Raw genomic sequence first — 22,135 nt, 5'->3', positions numbered from 1 at the left:
TTATTTTTCACTTGTGCCTCTTTCCTTTATAGCTCCCAGACACCTTTACCTTGCTCCATTTATTCAGCAGCTTTTGCTTTTTATTTTATATTCTTCATTCTTCCTCTTCACTGTCATTTACAACCATTTACCACCACCAAAACAATCTACTCCCCCATCAAAAACAACCTACAGTTGCTATAAAATCTAGTCTACAGCTACTGTGTTAACTAAATGCAAATTCTTTTTTTATATATATTTTCATTGAATATTTTTAATAAATATGAGCTCTTTGTATGTGTTTGGCTTTTACTGTGTTATCTGATGTTTGATGTCATTCACCTTTGTGTGAGGTAGTTCCTCAATGTCCTATTAGTGCTGGCCACATTCCTGCACTGCTTTACTCTTGATACCAACAGGCATCTTGGGATACCTGTTTTGTATTTATAAATTTAAATTTCTAAATTTAAATTTATACTTTAAATTTTAAAAAGGTTTAAAAAAGGCAAAAAAATGAACACAAACAAACCACATTAAAATGTTGTATTTCATCTTTGGAGTGTAAAATATCGTAACTACTGCAACTTATTATCCAAAATCAAATCATTTCAAACCCAAGAAAATCAAAGTAGTAATAATTTAAAAAATGGACCTAGAATACTACTTGATACCCCCTTCACCAATAATAACATCCAACCTTTCCAAATAAAGAAAGCCTGTTGTTTACATGACACAAGGCCAAGCAGAGCTGGCTGAGGTACTGCAAAGCCTCACAGCTTTTAGGCCAGGCTTCTCCCTAAGCCAGACCTGGGCTCCTCAGGGCTCTTCCTTCCTGTGCTTCTGCCTTATGCAACCCACAAAGTCAAGGTGGTGCCTTAGCACAGCACTAATTTAGACAGTATTGATTTTCAGACGTTCCACTGATGGGCAGTAGCAAATAATAAGAATAAAAGGATCATCAATTTGCTCTTGTACTACTTGTACTACTCAGTTTTATTTCCAACTTGACAGAATTTAGAGGAGGGATTACAAAATATTTATAATTCTACAGATGTGTAACTATTCAAAAAACTACATTAAAAATATTACAAAGCTTTTACCTTTTACAATATTCTTCAATGTTTGCCTTTCTAAGGGTGTCCCATATCTGTTTCAATTTGTGAGCCAATGGAAATTCATATTTTTCTTGCATTGCTAGGAATTTAGAAAAAAATAGGTAAAATAAATTATTAGTCTTATATTTTATATTCTTTAAAGTGTACTTCTTGCCTAATCTGTTCTCTGCTTCAGACTGATCAGGATTCTGTTGCAGTGTGCAGATATTGGCTACTTCTGATTTTCATCACATTCACAAAATAAATTGTGAAAACAGTGGCTGTGTTGACTGCACTTTCCTGTGACCATGCTGCAAGTTCTGCACTTGTCCCTCTATTTCCTTGCAGGCAATGAAAGAGTAGAGGTAGGGTTATTCAACAATCAGCTGAAACTGGAGTGGTCCATGAGGAGACCTGTGGGGAAATTATTAATCAGTAAGTATCACTATTATTTCCAATAGAATACCAGTCGATTTTTCTGTCAGTTTTACCTGCATTATCTTCAGATGTCTGGATTCTAATTAAAGAGAAATAGACAACCAAGCTAGGTAGCATATCCATTTTGCTGTTGTTGTTTATGCCAAGACAAACCATGAACTTTTTTACAAGAAAACTAAATAGGTGTTTCATGAGACTAGAATGGAAAAGCACAAAATTCTTTCAATCCCCTTAAAAAATCTATTTAAAAGATAGCTGTGAGATTCATATGTAGAATCAGTTGTCTGAAAATTACACAGATAGCACTCCTACTGATGTAATGTGCATTGGTTAAATATTTCAGTTCTCTGCAAAGAGCATCATGTTTCTTTTTGGTTTTTTGGCTTTTTGGCCATTCTTTTCAGATTTGGCTCTGCATCAAGAGCCAAATCTGGTTCATCATCTTTGTATCACCAAAGTCTAAGGCCCTCTGGCTCTTACATCTCTGATACACTTCATTACGAGAGAAGTGGTATAAATAGTAATAAATTCTTAGTTAAACATTTCAAAGTATTTATGGCTTACTTGAAAACTAGTAAAAAATAACTGTTTGTCAAAATCCAGGCCCTAAGAGTTCATGGAAATTTTCAGTTTGTTTACAGGTAACTCAATCCAGTGGTTTCCATTATTTAAAGCTCTCATTTGAAATTTCTTCCTGTTTGTACTAAGACTTCTACCTTCAAAAATATTTTTGAGGTGCTGCTAATATCCTAAGAGCCATTTCTGGCTTTTTGAGTATACAAGGCAAAACTGGAATTTCTTCCAGTTTTCTTCCAATTTCTTCCAATTCTCAGTAATTTAACACTTGCCTGTTCATTTGATTATGTCAATATTCTAACAAATATTTTTAATTGACAAGAGAAAACATATCTTTAATGAATGAGGTTAAGAATAGTGTATGTAATGGGTGAGATCTTAAAGCAGAATTAATTATGGGAAGAGAAATTCCTACTTAAAAACCCAGAACAGACACATAATACATATGCAACAAACAAAGGAAGGGAAACAGAATTAAAAACAGGAAGAGGGTGTTCGATATTTCAATAAAGGAAATGTAGAATGAAAACTGAAAGCTTGCACAAGCAATAGTCATAATTGAAGATTCTGTATTTTTTCCACTAGATTGCAATTTAGATAGCTGTGTTAAGTCCTGTGAAGCAAATTAAAGAACTAAATGCTTAAAGGCAAAACCGTTGCAAATAAATATGAGTCATCTCTTATGAAGTCAGAGATAAGAGTTATTTGTTTTTTTAAAAAACACAGGAAATCAATACGCAGGTTCTCTCTATGCCATGAATAAGACTGAGTGTTTGACCTGTGTGGACCTATCACCAATCCTGACACACACATCCTCCAATTCTTCAATCACAATGAGTTATGTGAAATTAACATAGGTTTTTCATGTTTATTTAGCACACTGAGTAGATTCTCACAAGAAAAAAAAAACCCAAGAAGCTAAACCATAAAAATGGGTAAATACATTACGTAACTTCAGAATATATGTGTAGCGATGTATACACATCCAATTTAAACTTTACTGCAGTATTATCCCTTGTAACACTACTTTGTAAAATACTGATCAGGAATAAGACATACGATGTTCGAACACCCATAGTAACAAAGTTTATGGCTTACGCGTTTATTGTATTTAACATTATTAACCCTGAGGCGGCGGGCCCTGCGCTTCCGGCAAAGGAGGCGCGTACACCTAGAGCACAAACCCAGCATGACTCAGGGTATCTGCACGTAATCCCGTGGAAGCGAGCGGGGAAACAAGCACGTCGCTCCCGCTTGTTGCCCCCTGGCAATTTCTGATTTACTTAACCAAATAAATGTAAAATACTACGTCATACCATGAATGACTGATGTAAGGAACGTGCTTTTACTAAGCAGAATTACAAAACAACCTGCGGGCAGCACCTCGGCGGGGCGGCCTCCAGGCAGGTTCCCGTGTCCCCCAGGGCTCCGGCACCGCCCAGGGGACAACCGGACCTTGTGCCGCGTCCCTTCCCTAGGTCAGTGCGGGGACAGCCGGGGCCAGACTCTGCAGGGGAGCCCAGCCAACCGCCCTTATCGGCGGGGCCCGGCCGGCACCGCCCCGCTATCGCACGCCCGGAGCGCGGCCCAGGGAGCGCGGCAGCCCCGCGGCCGCCCCGGCTGTTACCGGCCACCCCCGCCCCCGGCAGCGCGGGGCCGCCCCGCCCGCACCGCGGCGCGTCCCGCCCCGGCCAATGGGCGGCGCCGGCGGGGGCCCCGCGGCGGCGGTTGGTCAGCGCCGCGGCCGTTGCGCCCCGCGGCCGCCCGGCACCGCCGCCCGCGCGCGGCTCCGCCTCCCGCCGCGGCCGCTGGCGCTGGGAGGCCCCACAGACGCCATTTCCTCGGCGCCCCCGCGGCGGCGCGGCTGCATCAGCGCTGACGTGAGGACGACGTGCGGCTCCGCCCGGCCCGGTCCCCCCCACCCCCTGTGACGGGGGCAGCACGTACAGGGCGGCGGGTGAGTGCGGGAGGGGGCGGGGACACGTGTGCGCGCAGCCCGACCCCCCGCGGGCCGGGAGCGGGGCAGCGCGGAGGGCAGCGGGCGGCGCGGCGGGCACGGCAGGCACGGGCAGGGATGGGCAGGGCAGGCGGGGGGCGCTGTGCCGCGCTTGGCTCAGCCCCGCCGCGGGAGCGCGCGGGAGGCGGCGGGGGCGCGTCCCCGTTGGCCGCCGGGAGCGCGCTGCGCTCAGGGACGGCTGCGCGGAGCCCGCTCGGCGCGGTGGGGCGGCCCCGAGGCGGCTGCGCATCCCGGGAATGCCGGAGGGGCTGCGCGGAGCGCCGGCTTCGCTGCAGCCCGGGACCCACGGCGCTCGCCGGGCTCCGGCAGGCGGTGGCTCCAGCGCTTGCTCGGGCTACCGGCTCGGCTCGCCCGGCGATGCGGCTCGGAGCGGGACAGCGCCTGCCCGCTGCGGACAGAGACCCCGGACTCCTGGGGTCTCGCCCTGGCCGAGGGGAGCGGGGGTGCCCAGTGGCGTTTGCCCCTCAGTCCGTTACTCCCGGTTATAACCTTACCCACAGAGCTTTCGGAGCTGGGTCAGAACAAGTGGGGAGGGATCACAGTGCGCTTCGTGAGTCCGGAGTCTTGCTTGAAACTTTTGTCTGCGTCCCCTACTGCTGTGATAGCATCAGTTTTGGGGCTGAGAGCAGCCGCGCGTGGGCGATTCCACGGGGACTGATGCTGGACTGATCTCTGACTAGCCCGGGGTTGGTTCGGCTCCTCGGGAGGGGGCCGTGTGTCCGCTCACATCAGGTTCAGTTCCTCTTCTTACCGGCTTTGCACTGCGCTGCCAGCATGGATGGGCTGGCAGGTGCCGAGGGGCCAGGTAGCATTGCCTGTGCTCACAGTAATGCCACGTTGGGGTTTGAAGAGTGTGGGGTTTCGGGTTTAGCTGAGGTGTTCAGGGAAGAAAAGAGGGGAATAAGAATGTAGGAGACGCTAAAACCGTAGTGATGAAGCTTCTGGTAACACTGAAAACTGAAAGTTTGCACTTCAAAATTGGGTCTGTTTACTGTTGCACATTTTACTTGACTGACTTCTGTGATCACCTTATCACTGGTGTCCTTCATGGCACCAGGGTGGTAAACAGTTCTAACAGAGCTGATACAAAACACAGTGTCTGAAACAAGGGTATTCTGAGAGTTTCCACACTCACTGTGGGGTCATCAATAAATGCAGAACAGGTGTTTGTAAATTCACATTCTTGCTTTCTGTGAATAAAAGCCTTCAAAGAGATTTGGAGCAAGGGCTGAAACATAATTTTAGCCCCTTACAACTGATTTCCTTTGTATCGTACCACATTTGTAAGCAGTCCCTGATGTATAAAGGATGGTTGAAATAAAAAAGTTGTTTTTAAAAATGCCTCTGGGTATTTATTTAGACAGTCACACACTTCCAGTTATGCAAAATACTTTAGCAATCTGCTTTTGCAGTATAATTTCACCAAGACATTAAATATTGTGTTGATATGCAGACAAACAGCAGTACTGGGAGGAGTTAAAGGATTTGTTGTGCTCTTTATTGCAAAAGAATGTGTCTTGCTAGGGGTGCTATCCTTCATCTCTTACCTATGGGCAAAAATATAAAGAATTCACACCTTTAGCTGTAAATTGCTTTTCATTTTCTAGGAAAAACTTTCTGTTTTCTTCTAGCTGATTCCAGCTGTCAGATTTCTCCTGTCAGGGGAGGTTCATCTGATCACAGTTGAAGAAGCTTTTGATGTGCAGTGTATGCATCATCTTAATCAGTGTTTATCTGATTAGTAATCAGTATTCTTAATCAGTATTTAGCAGTGCTACTGACCACTCACCTGCTGTCCAGTTAGTCTCAGTGACTACAGTAAACATGTACTTATATATATTGAAATGTTGCAAGTTTGGTGAGAGTTAAATTTCCTGCCAGATGCTGAAGATCTCTTTCCAATATTGTAGGAAGAAGCAGGTATTGTTGCTTCATTATGCAAAACCGTTTTTGTCCCCTTTTTATGTGTGTGCAGAGGTGTAACTTGTTTATTAATTTAAAAATCCAGACTAGTATTTAAAATTATTGTTCAGTCGTTGTAAGTAGCTAAGATAAAAAATATAAGAAAAAATGTATTAATACTGAGTATAAGACTAAAGCGTGTATATAATGAGTCATACAATGAAGAAAAACATATAATTTTAAACAGGACCCAAGACCACTTACTTTAAACTATTTGCTAACTTTTCCTGTAAAAACAGAAGGAAGGTTATGTAAACTTTGAAGTGTGATGTGTACTCACGCACATTTATGAAGGATTTTAAGGGCTTGGCCGAAAAGTCTGTTTTTATTTCTTGGAAACTTAATAGCAATGAATATGTTGGAATTTGCTTGCAGTGCAGACTGAATGGGTATGATATGTGTGGAAACTGTTTCCTGAATTGGATTAGTAACAGTTTTGTGCCACAGTCTGTATTGCTGATGCTTTAGAAAAAGCATAGTTATAATATTGCTCAGCATTTTTCCTTAGTATGTATTAAAAAGTTTGATGTATTCATGTTGATGTGATACATAGTACAGGAAATAAAACCCCTGTACAATTGAGGTTCTAAAAGTGCTCTGAAGGCAGTGACAGCCCAGTGTGAAATTCAGGAGTTCCTTGGCGTGCCTGAGGCCTGGGCAGTGGCAGAGCTCAGTGTGGCTGTGCCACCGCTGACCCTGCGGGCTCAGGTGTCTGCAGCTGACCTGCTCCTGGCAGCTCAGTGATCCGTGCTTGTGTCTGTCACTCCTGATCTGGAACATGTCTGCATTGGGATACTCATGTGCTGGTTTGTCTGAAGTCATGCTTCTCACTAAGTGTTATGCTGAGATAGCTCGTGTATCTTTTAAAATTACTCATATACTTCATTATTTTTGTTTTGTTTTTTTTTTAGGCTGTGAGTGGATCTTTATATTTGGATGTTGTTTTAAGTCAAGTCACTATTTGGTCACAGAGGTTGTCAAAAAGAAGCAGGTTTGAGCTTATCTAGGAAAAGTATTTTACTGTGTTTCAGAGTAGTGATTGCATTTTATGGCAGTCAGATTTTCAGACTTTACTCCACCCTACTAAATATTTCAATCATTTGTATTGAGAGTCAGAATATACACAATTATAGATGGAAAATCTATATAAATTCTGGAGTTTTCCAAGTATATCATAAATCTTAATATGTTTGTCACTCCACTGGCATGTATTGTTCTTGCTGTTGTTTTTCTAATTAAAGATAAATAATCAAAAAATACACCCATTTCTCTGAACTGCTTTTTGCAAAATATGAGGAATAACTTTGTTAAATTTCCTGCTGCACTGATGCTCTTTTTGTAGCTTTTTGCTAATGTACTGCAGCACTGCAAATGAAAGGTCTTGGGGAGAAAAATCCTGATAAAGTAGAAGTAAATACATTTTTATACTGTTCTGCAATCAGTGAGAAATTAAGCTAAAAACCAGGAACTAAATTTTTTCCAAGATGAAAAATGACACTTTCTGGGTAAAATATCTATGAAATGCATTCAATAGGAATAAAAGTACTTGGGTTTTTTTGTTGTTTGTTTTTGGTTTTTTGTGGTTTTTTTTCAACAATAGGTTTTCTGTGACAGATGGCTCTGGATACAAAAATACTTCAGGGCCTTCATAAAGTGAATTAATTCTGACTATATTCCCATCTTTAGGAAGAGATTACAATGAATATGTTGCCAGTACCTAGGCATTATTTATTCTTTCTTGGTGTCTGAGCTATTCTGAAGCTTCCTCTTACATGAACCACATAAACCTTTCATATTTGACACTTTATGGGTGGCCCTAGCTTACAAAGGAAGAACTATTTTGCCATGCTTTATTTTTGTTATTATATTGCACATGTATAAAACCAGAATATTATAATTAGGTAATATCTTATAGAAAATTATGGTGAAAAGTTTGATGAAAACATTTTCCCCAGAGCTGTTAGACTTTGGTAAATTTCAGTAGATATTTAATTAGATTGCATCTAAACAAAAAGGTAATTAGTGGTAACTAGCAAGAGAAAAATGTAGAAAAATTTTAGTTGTCAAATAGCTGCCTATGACTCTAATCTGAATTGGTACTGGTATAGGGTATGTAACTTCTCTGAACAGAAATACTTGTGTTAACCCATAGAATGTTAAATTGTTTTGCAGCATCACTACCATTAGCTATAGTACTGTTAAATCTGGTCAGTAGAGTACCATTTGAGGCATATGAGCTAGAAATATGCTTCTCTACATCATTTGACTGGTTATCTTTTCATATTTTCATGCCTTTATTTTGGGCAAAATTTTGATTTTTATAAAACTAATAAAAATTGTTTTCTCCAAAGACTGTGGAATGTTCTGTAAAATAGTGCCACAAAAGGAGTTTGGGTTAAATTTAATTTGATTTAATGTAACAGAGACTAAATTCCAGAGCCTCAGAGTCAGGTGGGTAGCAGTCCTTGCCTGCCTCTTGCATCTCTCAGTCTAAGTCCTGAGAAGAAACCAGAGTAACTATCAGAAATAATTGAACTTTGGCCTCAGGCTTGTCATCCCCTAGTTACAGAAACTGAACCTGGGGAACCAAGATTGCTGCCTCTAAATCTCTCACTAATATCATGTCTTCCTTTTGAGGCTGTCAGTGTTGTGTAAGTAGGGTGTAGGTGGGAGCGTGCCTGCAGGGCGCCCTGCCTGCCTCTGCCTGACCCTGTCCTCTGTTCTGTTTGTAAACTGACCTGTTGCCATGGCAATGTTTGACATCACCTGTTCAATGTTGCACCTTCAGTGCAGGGTTTGGTAGGAGAGAAAGGGAGCCGAAGAGATCCAAGCTCTTGTTTTAAAACTCACACCTTCCGTTATGACTAAGTGTGCCAAGAAATATCGAAAAGGAGCTGTCAGGTAATTGCATTTTTATATAGCAGATATGTAGCAGATTTGGAAGTTTTCTCTACAAAGTTTAAACTCTTACTTTAAATTGAGGGTTAGCAAGTTCTCAGTTTTCAATAAAATCTATCCTACTTTTAAACCTATAAAGTGAGAAGAATTGCTGTGGCTCCTGAGCCATGAGTAGTTTACAGACAATTCAAGTGTAGATGCCAGCAGGGAATAGGTTCAAGGGGGCTGTAGCAGCCCATGAGGCTGAAGGGACCTTCTGTGGGCAGCACTGCCAGCACTGCATGGGACCCTGGCACCCTGCTTGTCCCTCTCTGAGAACCATCTCCAGAACTGCCTCTCCCTGCAACTTTCCAAAATACTTATTTTAGAGCTCCTGGCTGTATGAGTGAATGTTTTAATACAGGGGAATGAAGAAAGGATTTCATTTTGACAGAAATATATTTATTTTCTGTCTGCTCCAAATATAAAATAGTTTGGAATTATTCTCCCTAGCTGCCTGATATACCTCCCTGTATTGAGTTATTTAAATATGTATGTACTCACTTTTAGACTGATGACCATGGAAATGGTTGAACAGGATGACAATGCAGTGGATTCTCTGACAGAGAGAAGTGCTGGTCACCTTCAGAATCAGCCAGGCCAGAATCAGATTTCCTCAGGATCTGAGGTAAGTTGAAGTGTAGAAAGATGAGAAGAATCAATGAAGTGATATTCAGAGCTGCTATGATTTTTAAACACTCAATTTTTGTGGTATTCTCATGTTTTATGTGTCTTGGTATTAAATAGGAAAAACAGAGCAAAGGTATACTGGAAAATATGCCTTCAGTAGTTAACAAAGGTATACTGGAAAATATGCCTTCAGTAGTTAACAAAGGACTAATATAACATCAGGTCTGTTAAAAGGTAACATTTTTAGGAGCCCTTTCAGACAAGAGTGATCAGTAGACAAAGAGGTTTTTTTCTTTCACTTTCACAAGGTGATTGTTATAGAGATGGGATACAGTCTTAAGGAATTGAGGTGGCTACAAGATCAAACATATCTAAACCATTTGTGTATCTTGAAGATGGGTTGTATAACAAAAATAGAAACATGAATAAAAATAGCCATGGTTTTTCCTAGTTCCAGTTTTTGTACCGAATGTATTTAATCTAATTGCAAGTACATTTTTAATGTCTGCTTGTTTTGTTTCATCCCTGTGTATCCAATGACAGTATCTGGGCTTCTAAAATTATACATTACATGTTTTCTATTGATTATTGTTTGGTTGTTAATGCATAGAGGATTATATAGTAACAATTCTCAAACATTAAAGATATGTACTGTAATAGTCAACACTTGAGAGAAATAGTGTTCTTGACAGTACTAAGATTTATAGCTTCAGAAAAGTGTATGGACCATTTAAAAGGATTTTCAAAAGCCCTTTCTTAAATAAAAGAACTGATTTTAAAAAACGTCTTGCCAAATTTTTTCATCACTGGAAGCTATTTACTAAGATTTGATGCCATGTACTTGTTATGTTAGATACTTGATTTACATTATAGATACATTTTTAAAACTGAAAGCAGCTGCTTTTTTTGTCAGATCTTCTGGCACAAAGTAGACTGCAAAATGTTTATAAACCTTTTTTTGTTGGTTTTGATGCATGCAGCATTGGGAATATTGCTTGTTCAGCTTTTTCTTTTTTTTTCTTTAAGAATTTTATTTGATTTGCTCTGTTGATGTCATCCTCTCATTTCTTCTTTAGTAGTTTTGTTCAAATTTTCATAGGATGGTTGATATGTAAAATTTATTGGCTTGTGCAGCAGTCTCTGGAGAAGACAGCTGTGAATTCTGTCACTTGGGACTTTTAGTGTTGATCCAAAGGTGTCCCTAATGCTGCAGGAGAGTTTTTGCACTCCTATATTGTGCAATGTATAACACTTCTATGTTTGTCTGCTTGTAATGCTTGAGTACTGTGTGTGAAGGTTCAGCTGTATGGGGTATGGGTCTCATTCCTGCCAGTTAAAATGAGTAACTCTGAAATATTGATGAATCTCCTTCAATTAACACTGAACCAAAACTTGCACCTCAGTTTGAAGGCTGGGTGTAACAGTCTGGAGTGGAGTTCCTGTTTTTGGTCAGACAGCTCAGAGAGCTGTCCTGGAGCTGGCAGAGCTGCTCAGCACATGTGGCTGGAGCTGCTGTCCCTGTCAGGCTCCCAGACAGGCAGGGTTGGTGCTGCCATCCCTCTCTGAGGGTTTGGGCTCCCAGACGGGCAGGGCTGGTGCTGCTGTCCCTCTCCTGAACTCCCAGACAGGCAGGGTTGGTGCTGCCATCCCTCTCTGAGGGTTTGGGCTCCCAGACAGGCAGGATTTGTGCTGCCATCCCTCTCTGAGGGTTTGGGCTCCCAGACAGGCAGGGTTGGTACTGCCATCCCTCTCTGAGGGTTTGGGCTCCCAGACAGGCAGGGTTGGTACTGCCATCCCTCTCTGAGGGTTTGGGCTCCCAGACAGGCAGGGTTGGTACTGCCATCCCTCTCTGAGGGTTTGGGCTCCCAGACAGACAGGGTTGGTGCTGCCATCCCTCTCTGAGGGTTTGGGCTCCCAGACAGGCAGGGTTGGTGCTGCCATCCCTCTCTGAGGGTTTGGGCTCCCAGACAGGCAGGATTTGTGCTGCCATCCCTCTCTGAGGGTTTGGGCTCCCAGACAGGCAGGGTTGGTACTGCCATCCCTCTCTGAGGGTTTGGGCTCCCAGACAGGCAGGGTTGGTACTGCCATCCCTCTCTGAGGGTTTGGGCTCCCAGACAGGCAGGGTTGGTACTGCCATCCCTCTCTGAGGGTTTGGGCTCCCAGACAGACAGGGTTGGTGCTGCCATCCCTCTCTGAGGGTTTGGGCTCCCAGACAGGCAGGGTTGGTGCTGCCATCCCTCTCTGAGGGTTTGGGCTCCCAGACAGGCAGGATTTGTGCTGCTATCCCTCTCTGAGGGTTTGGGCTCCCAGACAGGCAGGGTTGGTACTGCCATCCCTCTCTGAGGGTTTGGGCTCCCAGACAGACAGGGTTGGTGCTGCCATCCCTCTCTGAGGGTTTGGGCTCCCAGACAGACAGGGTTGGTACTGCCATCCCTCTCTGAGGGTTTGGGCTCCCAGACAGGCAGGGTTGGTGCTGCCATCCCTCTCCTGGGCTCCGGGCCTATGCCCATCTCCTCAGCCGCTGGCTCCCGGGGCCTGCAGCCCTCACACACCCTCAGTCCTTCAGGCTGCTGTGCCTCAGCATTTGTTGTGGTGAAGCTGCCCACAACACTTGCTGCTGCCAGGCCTTTTGAGACGCTCCTTTGGTTTAAGATGAGTAGGATTTTCTTAGCCTGTGTTCCTACCTGGCTGGCTTGGAAGGTGAGGCGCTTTGTCATGGAGAGCTGGGCCTGGGTGTAGAGGGATAAAGCCCACTGGAGGCCCCTGTATGGGACATCTGACTGGATTTGTGGTGGTTCAGATGGGAAGTTTGTGTGTTTCTGAGGAATTCATGGCTGTGCTTGTGTATTTTGACTATTACACAGGAGCACAGAACTCTTATCCCTTTTTGTCCTGTGTAGGAGTGCAGTTAAGAGATGTCAGCTACTGCAGGTGACTGAAGCATCTTGTGCCAACTTCCAGTTGTCCCTCCTACTAATTTTGTTGCAAATATGCAGAAATAGTAGAAAAGAATGACTTTATTCTTACTGAGAGCAAAAATGCCTGGTCACGGAAACTGAGGGTTCCTTTTCAAATATCTCCAAGGGAGTGGGGAGATGGCAGCTTTGTTTGTGTTTTTTCTAACAAAATTTTTGGTCAACCTTGGTTTTGGTCAGTCAGAAGTAAACCATTTTAATGCACTGTCTTTTAATTTGTGGTTTTCTGTGTATTATCAAAGAAATAATTGTAGAAGGGTCAAGCTTGGGAGGAACCTTTTAAGATTATCTAGTCTGACCTGCCTGTGCAAGCAGTGTCAGCCAGAACTGTGTCTGCCTGGGATGTAAATGTCTCCAAGGATGGAGTCTCTAGAACCTCTCTGGGCATCTGTCCCAGCAGGTGACTGCCCTTCCAGTAGAACAGGTGGAGTTTTTATATCCAGATGGAATGTAATGGTTTTTAATGTGCTTGATATTTAATTGAATTATGGCCTTGGCCAGGGAGTGACTAGTAAAGTGCTGAGGGATACAACTACATAGAAGGTGGACACCTTTTTTTTTTCTTCTTCTTGGGGGGCAGCTGACTTATTTTCCCCTCCTCTAGAGGCTTTTTAAAGAAATACCTGCCATTTAGTTTTAAAAGGATGGACCAAGTACTTCAGAAGATGATAATCTTTAGAGATTGTTTTGTACTGAAGATTTTAATGTCTCCCCTGTTGGGAGAGAGAGGAGACATTAAGAATGTGTGGGCTGGAGCACTATGGTGTGATGGGATGACCTCCAATGCTACGAAGGACCTACTATACATTATTTGTAGAGGAAAAAATAGTGTTTGCAATTTTTTTTCACTTGTGTCATAGTTACTGCTGTATTCTCCTGTGATTTTTTGCTGCTGAAAGTAAAGTTACTTTTTCTACTAAAGCAAAAATGAGTAAATTTGAAACTAGCAAAGATGAGATGCACTTTTTGTCCATTAAATGGTTGTTTTCAAAATAAAATATTGTACTGTAGAATCAGTTTCTAGTTGCATTTCTTGCATCTGTCACTTTTAGCCAGTTGAATCATTGACATGGTAATATTTTTCTGATCCAGCTACCAGAATAAATAGGTAAGAAAGTAAAATTATTGGTGGCTGTCTTTAGAAACTGTTGAAGATGTGCCCAACACCTGTACAAAGCTTGATGTCTTTGAGAGAAGAGCAGAGGTGTGAGATGGAAAATTTCTCAACCTGTTTTGAGATGAGCTCCATGGGTGTCTCACATGCCCAGATCATCTGTTGCTATATATAGAGCTGTACTTACAAGGAAGTAAACTTGTATTGGAATATTCTGATAGTGTTGATGGTAGTCAAACTTACATCTTGGAAGATTTAAATCTGCAATGGTAATCAGAGAGAAATTAGGTGTTCCTTTTTCAGGATTTCTAGAAGCCAGTCTGTGTTGCTGTGTGCTCAGCTGCCCTAAATGTAACTATAACAGTGTAAGATCAACGTACTTTAGCCCTTCTCAGGTTTGATAAAACTTTCAGTTGTGTTTTCTTTTTTCTTTAATCCTACATCTTGATGGGCTGCTCTTTGATTCACTTTTTGTTAACCTTGTCATGTTGTCTGTCAGTAGAGCTGTCTGCTGACCTTGTCTAAGGTACCATCTGTTGACTTCTTGCTGCTGGCCCTGAATTAGACATATGTCAGGGTTTACAATGGGAGAACTGCTGTCAGTGAGCATAGGGAGAGTTTCAGGGAGGTTTTCAGAGCCTGGAGTGAGTAGCTATTGCAAGCTGGGACCGTTCAAATTTAGCATTTTTGGGGGTTTTCCTTGTGGGCTCTTGATATCAAACAGTGTTAAATCTTATTCCCTGGAGATTGAGACTGTGGGAGTTTGCCAGGCTGTTGTAAGCAAGGCTCTAAACCTGCCTGCCAAATGCAAATACTGGCCATTTAGCAAAGTTGATATTAGAGGATTATAAAAATGCAGATGTTTCACCATTTTGTTCTTCATTGAAGCATATGGTGACCAAATGTCTGGAGTCAGCCTAACCTGATTTTTCTTAAAGTGGGTGCTGCTATTTTGGCAGTAGTTTTGGAATTGATCAAAACATCTGTCTCCAGCTTTTCCTCATAGAGGGTACTTGGTGCCTAAATGTGGCAGATCCTTTGATCCTTTATTAGGTGAATCCAGTGTGGATTTGCCTTGACTTTTCCTTTTCCAGAATTGCTTTTCACTTTACTTCTAGAGTCCTTGTAGTACTTGGAGTCTGCAGCAGGGGCAGAAATCAGATGGGCCTGTGTCCTGAGTTCTGCATTTGGCAGTGTTGAGGGTATGAGGGGTTGAATGTGAAGGTGACCTCTCCAGTACTTGACAGGGAAAGGATATCTGACATTCACAGGATACCCAGGATAACTGTTCAGATGGACCATCTATCTGAAGTGAGATAAATGGTGGGCTCTGCTAGAGTGTGTGCCTCAGTAGGAAGGTAGTGCCTGGTTATTCTTGCTCTCCCCATTGTTGTAGTGTGTTGTTAAGTTTCTTGTGTTATTCCCCCAATTTATGTATTGTTTCCCCCTATTATGTGTAAAATGGTTTTGTCCCCCCCAAGTTTTCCCGCCACAGCCCTGATGTCCGTTATGTTACTATGGTTACCCCTGTGTCTGTCACCCAAGTTATATAATTTCTCCTGCCCCTTTTTCCTTTTTTAGTAAATCTTTTCTCCTCCCTGGGCTCCGTCAATCACCCCCCCACTCCTCCTGGTTTTCCAGAACTTTTGTTCCCCTGGAGGTGTTGGTTGGCTGGGGTCCCGGGACACCTCCCTTACCTTTTGATTATTGGTTTCCATGGAGTGTCAGTTCTGTGAACTTCATCCCCTCACCTTTCCCAATTGGTTCCACCTGTACCCACCCCCCTCCTTTATAATCCTGTTTCACCCCCTATTCGGGGCCACTTTCCCGGCTGGTTTCCCCACGTAGGATCCCGCTACACCTTCAATAAACCGACGTTTAACCCCCGGTGAAGTGGACAGCTCCGTTCCTCCCCAATACCAGCGGTGTAAGCCAGACCGCAGCCAGCGCAGCCCGAGGCCATCAGACGCCGAGGGGTGCTGGCCAGGAATTGCAGAGGGGCGTCGGCCTTTCGCCCTCAGCTAGCCGGACTTCGAACTTTGGGCCACGTATGCCCCCCCGCACCCCATGTAGAAGAGGGAGCACTTACATTCCCAAATACTTGAAGTATGGGACCGTACTGCTATTATGGGTTGCATGGTTGATATTTGTTGAAGCTATTGGATGTGAGTGTTGCATGCCTAGCACACAACCCATAGAATGTATCAAGCTTCCCCTCAGCCTCTGTGTCCCTGACTTGCCTTTGTGGATTGTTTTCAGTTGCTGTGCCAGACAGTCCTTGAAGTAATGATGTTAAAGGTAGCATTGCTCATCACTGATGTCAGAAAGAAATTTCTTTGCCAAGTCTGTTTCAGTCAGGATTTACGCATGATAACATGAAAATGTCCTAGTATGTCAGTTGACACAGGAATATTCAGCTTGAAAAGTGTAAAGGGAAATCTGAATCAAAATTCTAATAATAATTTCCAATATCTATAAAAGAGATGCAGAATATGAACCTTGAAAATTTTATAATACTACCATCTCCTCTTCCCTTAGCACTTAAACCCCTTCATTTATTCTCTTATCTAAATTAATGGAAACAAAACAATTTCTCTTTTAAACTTTAGTCCAAAAGAGTATTAGCTGAATGAAGTTGTCTTTTTTTTTTTTTTTTTCCCTGTGGGGTTATACTGAATAAGGAGCTTTTAAATGAATGTAGTTTCTTAATCTCAAGTGCTGGATTATTTCCTGATTATGTGTGATGGACCCATTGTGCACCAAAAAGAAACTTTTAAACTGTTCACCTTTTACTGTTTTATGGCTGTACTCAGAAAGTTCTTTCTGATCCACTGAGTATTATATCAAATGGCAATTCTCACAAAGAGAACACTAAATGGAAAGGTTTGGTGAAATTGCCTTTATGATGTTTTGAAAAGTTAGCATGCTTTTTAAACATTTAGACTGCTCGGTGATCACTGCTTGAAGCTTGGCTTTAGGATGTAGGCTTTGTAAGCTTCATATCTTTGAGACTTTCTGGAGCTTAATCTCAAATATCTATTTCTGAGAAATTTCTCGTGATATTAATATTTGTTGAATAGGTCGGGAAGAAGGTTTGTGTGTCCTATTTCCCTGTTACTATTTAATGCCATTTAAGGAATGATTTAAGGAACTCATTTCAGGGTTAAAAATGCCCTCAATTGTTCTGTTTTCTGAAAAGTGGTTCAATTTCCTACAACACTGAACAATTGCATAGTGAATGTTGGCGAGATCCTGTCTTTGTTTCCCAGAAACATTATTTCTGCAAGGTAATTTGAACCAACATCATGACTTTTTGATAGCAGTGCATCTTAATAGTAGTTAAAATTTTTTACTTTATTTAAGAAGGGAATTATTTCCTAGACAAGCAGTATCTTATGGATCAGGAATGAAAACTGCTTTTATATTTGGATTAAAAAAAACACCTCAGTGCAAATATGTAAAAATTACGAAAGTTTCTTTAACTGTTTTTTTTTTTTAATATGCAGCATTCTTCATGCTTTTCTTCTTCTTACTCTCATCTCATTTTATGTTTACTGCTCATAGCAGTTACCTTTGGAGCTGTGAACAAAGCTAGGAAGGGAATAATAACAATTTTATATTTGAGTCTGATTTTATTGTTGAGTGTGCAGAATATAGAAATAAGACTCTTCAGTGCAATTCTATTGAAACCCAGAACATTTCTTTTTATTATATAGTTTATGTTTGCTGTTGTTTTCCTTTTCCGAGTTTAGAGATATTTCATCACATAAATTGAGATCAATCACAGTGTTTTCCCTTTGCATCACTGCTTGTTTCTGTTAATAGATTTAACAGTAAAAGCACAAATATTGAACTATTTCTTAGCCCATAGGTGTTTAGCTGTTTCTCAGCCCATTAGTCCTGAGCACTGAGGGTAGAGAGTCACAGGCTGGGGAAAGCTGTTCTATGGCTGTGCTAGGCTTAGAGAAGATTCAGCTGTTCTTTATTTTTGTTGTTGTTTGAAGCACTGATACACTCCAGCTCTCTTTTTCTTGATACATAAAATTATATATACAACAGGAGTCCGTTAAACTAAATGAGTTTACAAATCCTTCTATGACTTTATTTAATAGGATGATTTTTCACTATCTGAAGAATTCTCATGTCTCTTGAGACATCCATCCAAAAAGCATAACTTCTTACCTAATAAGCAAAGCAAAACTAAAGCAGTTCTAAATTTTTTTCTTCCTAAGTCTGCCCTTTATGTTATTGCAGTGACATTCCACTCCAGTGAATATGTGTGGGTTTTGTTACATTTCTGGAGGTTCTTCCTAACCTTCATGCTGGCAACAGCAGATCTGGTGTGTGATGGCTGAAGGTTGGGTTTTTTTGATTGAAAGGAAAATACGAAGTCTCTGGATAAAAAAACCCAAATAATTGCAGTTTCTTAGAGTACAGTTTTAAGCTTCCCAGACCATTTGGAAAGATACATGCCTTTGGTACTTTTACTAGTAAAAATAATTTATTTCTGTGTGTGATAATGATATACATCTGAGCTTTTTTAGATGTGGCAACAAAATCAGTCTGTTTTAGCTATCACTGCTAAAAGCATTTGCTGAAGTCTTAAGGCATCTTACTTAAACATGATGATTGTAATTTTTGCAGGTTTCTGTAGCTGCTTCCAGTGCTGGAAGAGGATCTCCAGCTGTAACTCTAGTGCAGTTGCCTTCTGGTCAAACTGTTCATGTCCAGGGTGTCATTCAAGCCACACAGCCCTCAGTCATTCAGTCACCACACATGCAAGCTGTTCAGGTTAGCTTTTTTATTGTTACATTTTCATGAATATTTGGTACCTCATAATTCTTTTCCCAGCCCATCTTCAGTTTCTCTTCATTCCCACCAGTGCTGCAAGATTTACTCAGATGGCACAGGAAACAGCAGGGGGAAAGGTGGCAAACATCCAACCAGGAGCAGCTCTACAAGCATTGTGTAGCAATTCCTTAATGCTTCCTGTTTATCTTATAAGAAATTCTCTGGGAACTTGGGTCTGAACTTACGCAATAGCAAATTTGTGTCATAACCCGGCCTTACTTCAGTGTATCCTGCAGTTTGAAATTTCTGTTAAATGCTATGAACATAGTGTTTCCAATGAGACTATGAACTCATAAATGTTGAAGTATCTTCTATTGTATTTTTGGAAAGGGTCTGGGCCTAGTAGAAGTAAGCATATTGTATCAAGTGGTTCCTTGTTTGGAGCCCCTATCAGACCCTGTTAGAGCATCTCATATTGCTTTTTATGGATGTGGATACCAAAAATACAGGCAGCCTCGAAACACACATTTATGTGGCAAATGTTCCTGTGTTTAAAGTTGCCAGAACTAGAAAACAGAGATTGGTGCAAAATTTGTAAGTCTTTTCAGAGTTTTTAAAAAGTAGAAAAGGTAAGAAAGAATGAATTTGCAGTGTTTTGGAAAAATTTTGGCCTCCCATTGGTGTTTTTTTATTTATAGCTGGGAAGGCTTCTGCTCTAGTTTTATTGAAATCTGTTTGGGAAATGTCAGCTGAATTGCTTTTTGCAGATACAATTGCTATTTCTGATAAGAAAGGTGATACACCTCTCTCTGTTAGAAGGGAAGGGTTTTGCCTGTGGCCATTGCAACACATTAAGCAAAAGCCATGTGTTGTCAGTCTTGAGAAGCCATCTTTAATGGCAGAGGCTTCTTAATAAATTTCCAGTATAATGACAAAAAAACATGTATAAATAGGATTTATGTTTGAGAAAAATAATCAAACCGTGATCAGATAATGAATATTTTATTGTTGAGCAGTAGGTGTAGATGATGGGACTTCCAGGTTTTGAAATCCTAGATCACTATGGAAAGAGGTATGGTAGGTGCTAATATTTGATCAAATTTCAAGTCAGAACAGAGTATTCAAAGTAAATACTTTTTTTCATTGGAATTCTTTCTAACTGTAATTTTCCTGAGTAACCTTTACTCAATAAGCACAGTGGCAATTCCCAGTTTCTCTTCCTTTAGTCAGTGTAGTCAGGACATACATGCAAAGATAGAGAACTTTTTTCAAAGCTCAGAAGGAGAAGTTTCTCAGGAACCTCTTCCAGCTGCTGCTGTGTCATCTTAGGGGAGTGTGGAAGTCAACTAGTTGTTGTATTGAGTGAACTCTGGCTGTCCACTCTTTCCCAAAGGAGTAGAAACAAGAAAGTTTTGTCCCAGTTAATACTGACCAGTTAGTTCCAGGATTTTGCTTTGGTTTCATCTGGATAAGAAAGGCCTTGAAGATGCTGTAAAAGAATCCATTACAGAGGGTGTGCAGCCCTTCTGTGATCCTTTCCTGTACACTATCCTGCCGCCTGGAATTTCCTCCAGATCATTTGGCTTTAACTTCTACTTCTCTGCCAGACAGTGGGGAACTTGGGAGATTATATCAGTTTAAAAAAGAAATCAAGAAGTATGCTGAAGGTTGGTGTTGAAGCTTGCATGACCTCTCCCTCAAACATCTGCCATTTTCAACTGGAAAGTGCTCAGAAGTTTTTCTCATAATGCTGTTGTTTTTTAGATGAAAAAATATGTTTATAGCATTTCTTATTGTTTTGTTAAATGTTGTTTTATTTATAAGAAGATTTAAATTGTTGTTTGACTTACTGCTTGCTCCCCCCTGTAGTGTATCAGGTCTTGGAAAGACTTAACATGAGTTTGAAGTTAAATTTGTTCAAGTGCAGATGAAGCTGAAATAGGTAAAGTCGAAATCTGAATGATGTCCAGGAAAAAGCTACAATGGTTTGTTCGATAACAGTATGGACATGGTTGTTTGCTGTTAGAGTGATCTGAAGTGTTCATTTCTCTCTTTGTCATGATGAAAATTAAAGCTTTTGAAAGGAAAATGAGGACATTTAGAAAATGTCCTCTTCCACATTGTAGTGCTTTGACACTGGCCAAAATTCCAGGCCCCCATTAAAGTTGTTCACATACCCTCCCCTGCTACAGTTGGGCAGAGGAAAGAAAATTTAACAAAGGGTTTCATGAATTGAGATAAGGACCAGGAGAGAACACTTTGATGGCAAAACAGGCTCAACTTAAAGATACAAAGTGGATTTATAACTAAAAAATCAGAGCAGGATAATGAGAAGTAAAATAAGCCCTTGAAGACACCTTTTTTCCTCCAGCCCCTCCCTCCTTCCCACTGACAGTGCAGGGAGACAAAATACAGAGGTTTTGGTCAGTTTGTCACCCAAGGTTTTCCCCTGCTGCACAGGGAGAGAAGTTGTTCCTCAGTGAGACTGTGGGGTCCCTCCCCTCCATGGAGACAGTTCTCCATTCATTTCTCCAGCATGGCTCCAATCTCTTGAGCAGCAGGCCTCCCAAAACTGCTGCAGTGTGAGTCCCTCCCATGGCAAACCATGCTCCCAAAACTGCTGTGGCATGGGTCGCTTTTCCACGGGGTGCCGCCCTCCAAGGACAGGCTGTTCCAACTTGGGAGCAAGACCTGTCTCTCCATGGATTTCCTGCTGGACCACAGCCTCCTCCAGGCATCCACCTGCTCTGGCATGGGCACCTCCCTCATGAGCTGTGGGGGATCTCCCCTGGATCTCCATGGGCTCTGGGGCACAGCTGCTTCACCACGGTCTTACCATGGCCTGCAGAGGAATCTCGGCTCCAGCATCTGGAGCACCTCCTCCTCCACTGACCTTGGTGCCTCCATGTTGTTTCCCTCACATGTTCTCACTTCCTCCTCTTTTCTGGCTGAAATTGAAACTGTGCCCCCAACCTTTGTTTTGATTTCTTCCTAAATATGTTAGTACAGAGGCGTTACCACCATCTCTAATTGGCCTGGGCTTGGCCAGTGGTACATCCATCTGCAGAGGCATTAGGGATTGGCTCTACTGGACATCATGGAAGCTTCTAGCAGCTTCTCACAGAAGCCATCTCTGCATCCCCTCTGCTACCAAAAACTATGCTGTGCAAAACCAATACACATTAAAATGCTTAAATAATCTTGTCATTATCCTTACCTTCTTCCTAAAGTATGACTGCTCCCAACTTCTTCAGCCATCTTCACAAACTGGGGGATCTGTTAATAGCTGTTAGGGTAATGTGGCAATTTAAAGAAAGTTGAGGTCTTGTTTTTGAACTATTTGTCCTGGGACAAATAGATAATTTATTAACCCCCAGGCCCCAGCAGAATGAAAATTCTGTTTTGAGTTAGGATGCCCAGACTCTTTCTTGACTGTGCAATACGATCTCACTTCTGAAGGATTATGCCAGAGGCTTGAAGATTGATCCATGAGGAGATTGCTGAAGGCACTTTGGGAGGTAAATGTCTTTCAGGATCTCTTTCTGCTGCTCAGCATTGGTCTCTCCTGCAAAGGGAGGAATACGAATTTCTTGAAGCACCTGGATCCCTGCAGTCACCTGGA

At 42.0% G+C, this 22,135-nt stretch overlaps 2 protein-coding genes across 9 annotated transcripts in view; one reads left to right on the top strand and one right to left on the bottom strand.

Annotated features, from left to right (window-relative positions):
- Positions 1 to 211: 211 nt before the first annotated feature.
- LOC141731767 (uncharacterized) lies at positions 212 to 4,387 on the bottom strand. Of its 3 annotated transcripts, none has more exons than XM_074558499.1 (2): positions 3,404 to 4,387; positions 212 to 1,487 (listed from the first exon to the last, which is right to left on the bottom strand). In XM_074558499.1, the coding sequence occupies exon 1, from the start codon at positions 4,331 to 4,333 to the stop codon at positions 3,446 to 3,448; it is 888 nt and encodes a 295-aa protein (XP_074414600.1). In that variant the 5' UTR covers positions 4,334 to 4,387; the 3' UTR covers positions 212 to 1,487; positions 3,404 to 3,445. The 3 variants fall into 3 exon arrangements, with proteins under 3 accessions (XP_074414600.1, XP_074414663.1, XP_074414534.1); XM_074558562.1 differs by having other exon boundaries at positions 212 to 1,173; XM_074558433.1 differs by having other exon boundaries at positions 3,458 to 4,387.
- The window catches only part of CREM (cAMP responsive element modulator), a 41,683-nt gene continuing 23,450 nt past the window's right edge, over positions 3,903 to 22,135 (top strand). For 4 of the 6 annotated variants that reach the window (XM_074557835.1, XM_074557895.1, XM_074557774.1 and 1 more), the window contains exons 1-3: positions 3,903 to 4,044; positions 9,514 to 9,631; positions 18,367 to 18,513. In XM_074557835.1, the coding sequence (XP_074413936.1) occupies positions 9,518 to 9,631; positions 18,367 to 18,513 (261 nt within the window). In that variant the 5' untranslated portion in view covers positions 3,903 to 4,044; positions 9,514 to 9,517. The remainder of the gene's footprint in view (positions 4,045 to 9,513; positions 9,632 to 18,366; positions 18,514 to 22,135) is intronic. The other 2 variants (XM_074558086.1, XM_074558034.1) reach the window with 1 other exon arrangement.

The sequence above is a fragment of the Zonotrichia albicollis genome, chromosome 1 (assembly GCF_047830755.1).
Source record: "Zonotrichia albicollis isolate bZonAlb1 chromosome 1, bZonAlb1.hap1, whole genome shotgun sequence".
In the NCBI taxonomy this organism is placed as follows: Eukaryota; Metazoa; Chordata; class Aves; order Passeriformes; family Passerellidae; genus Zonotrichia; species Zonotrichia albicollis.
Note: the sequence above shows the minus strand (reverse complement) of the source record. Positions and strands in the feature narration are given on the sequence as shown.

What these genes read in the sequence shown, in the direction of transcription:
- LOC141731767 (XM_074558433.1), bottom strand. Translation starts at nt 4,333, where the DNA reads ATGCGCAGCCGCCTCGGGGCCGCCCCACCGCGCCGAGCGGGCTCCGCG. An exon ending in CGCCGAGGTGCTGCCCGCAG is followed by an intron (nt 1,488 to 3,457) that starts GTTGTTTTGTAA and finishes ATTTCCCCACAG; the next exon opens with GTCTCCTCATGGACCACTCC.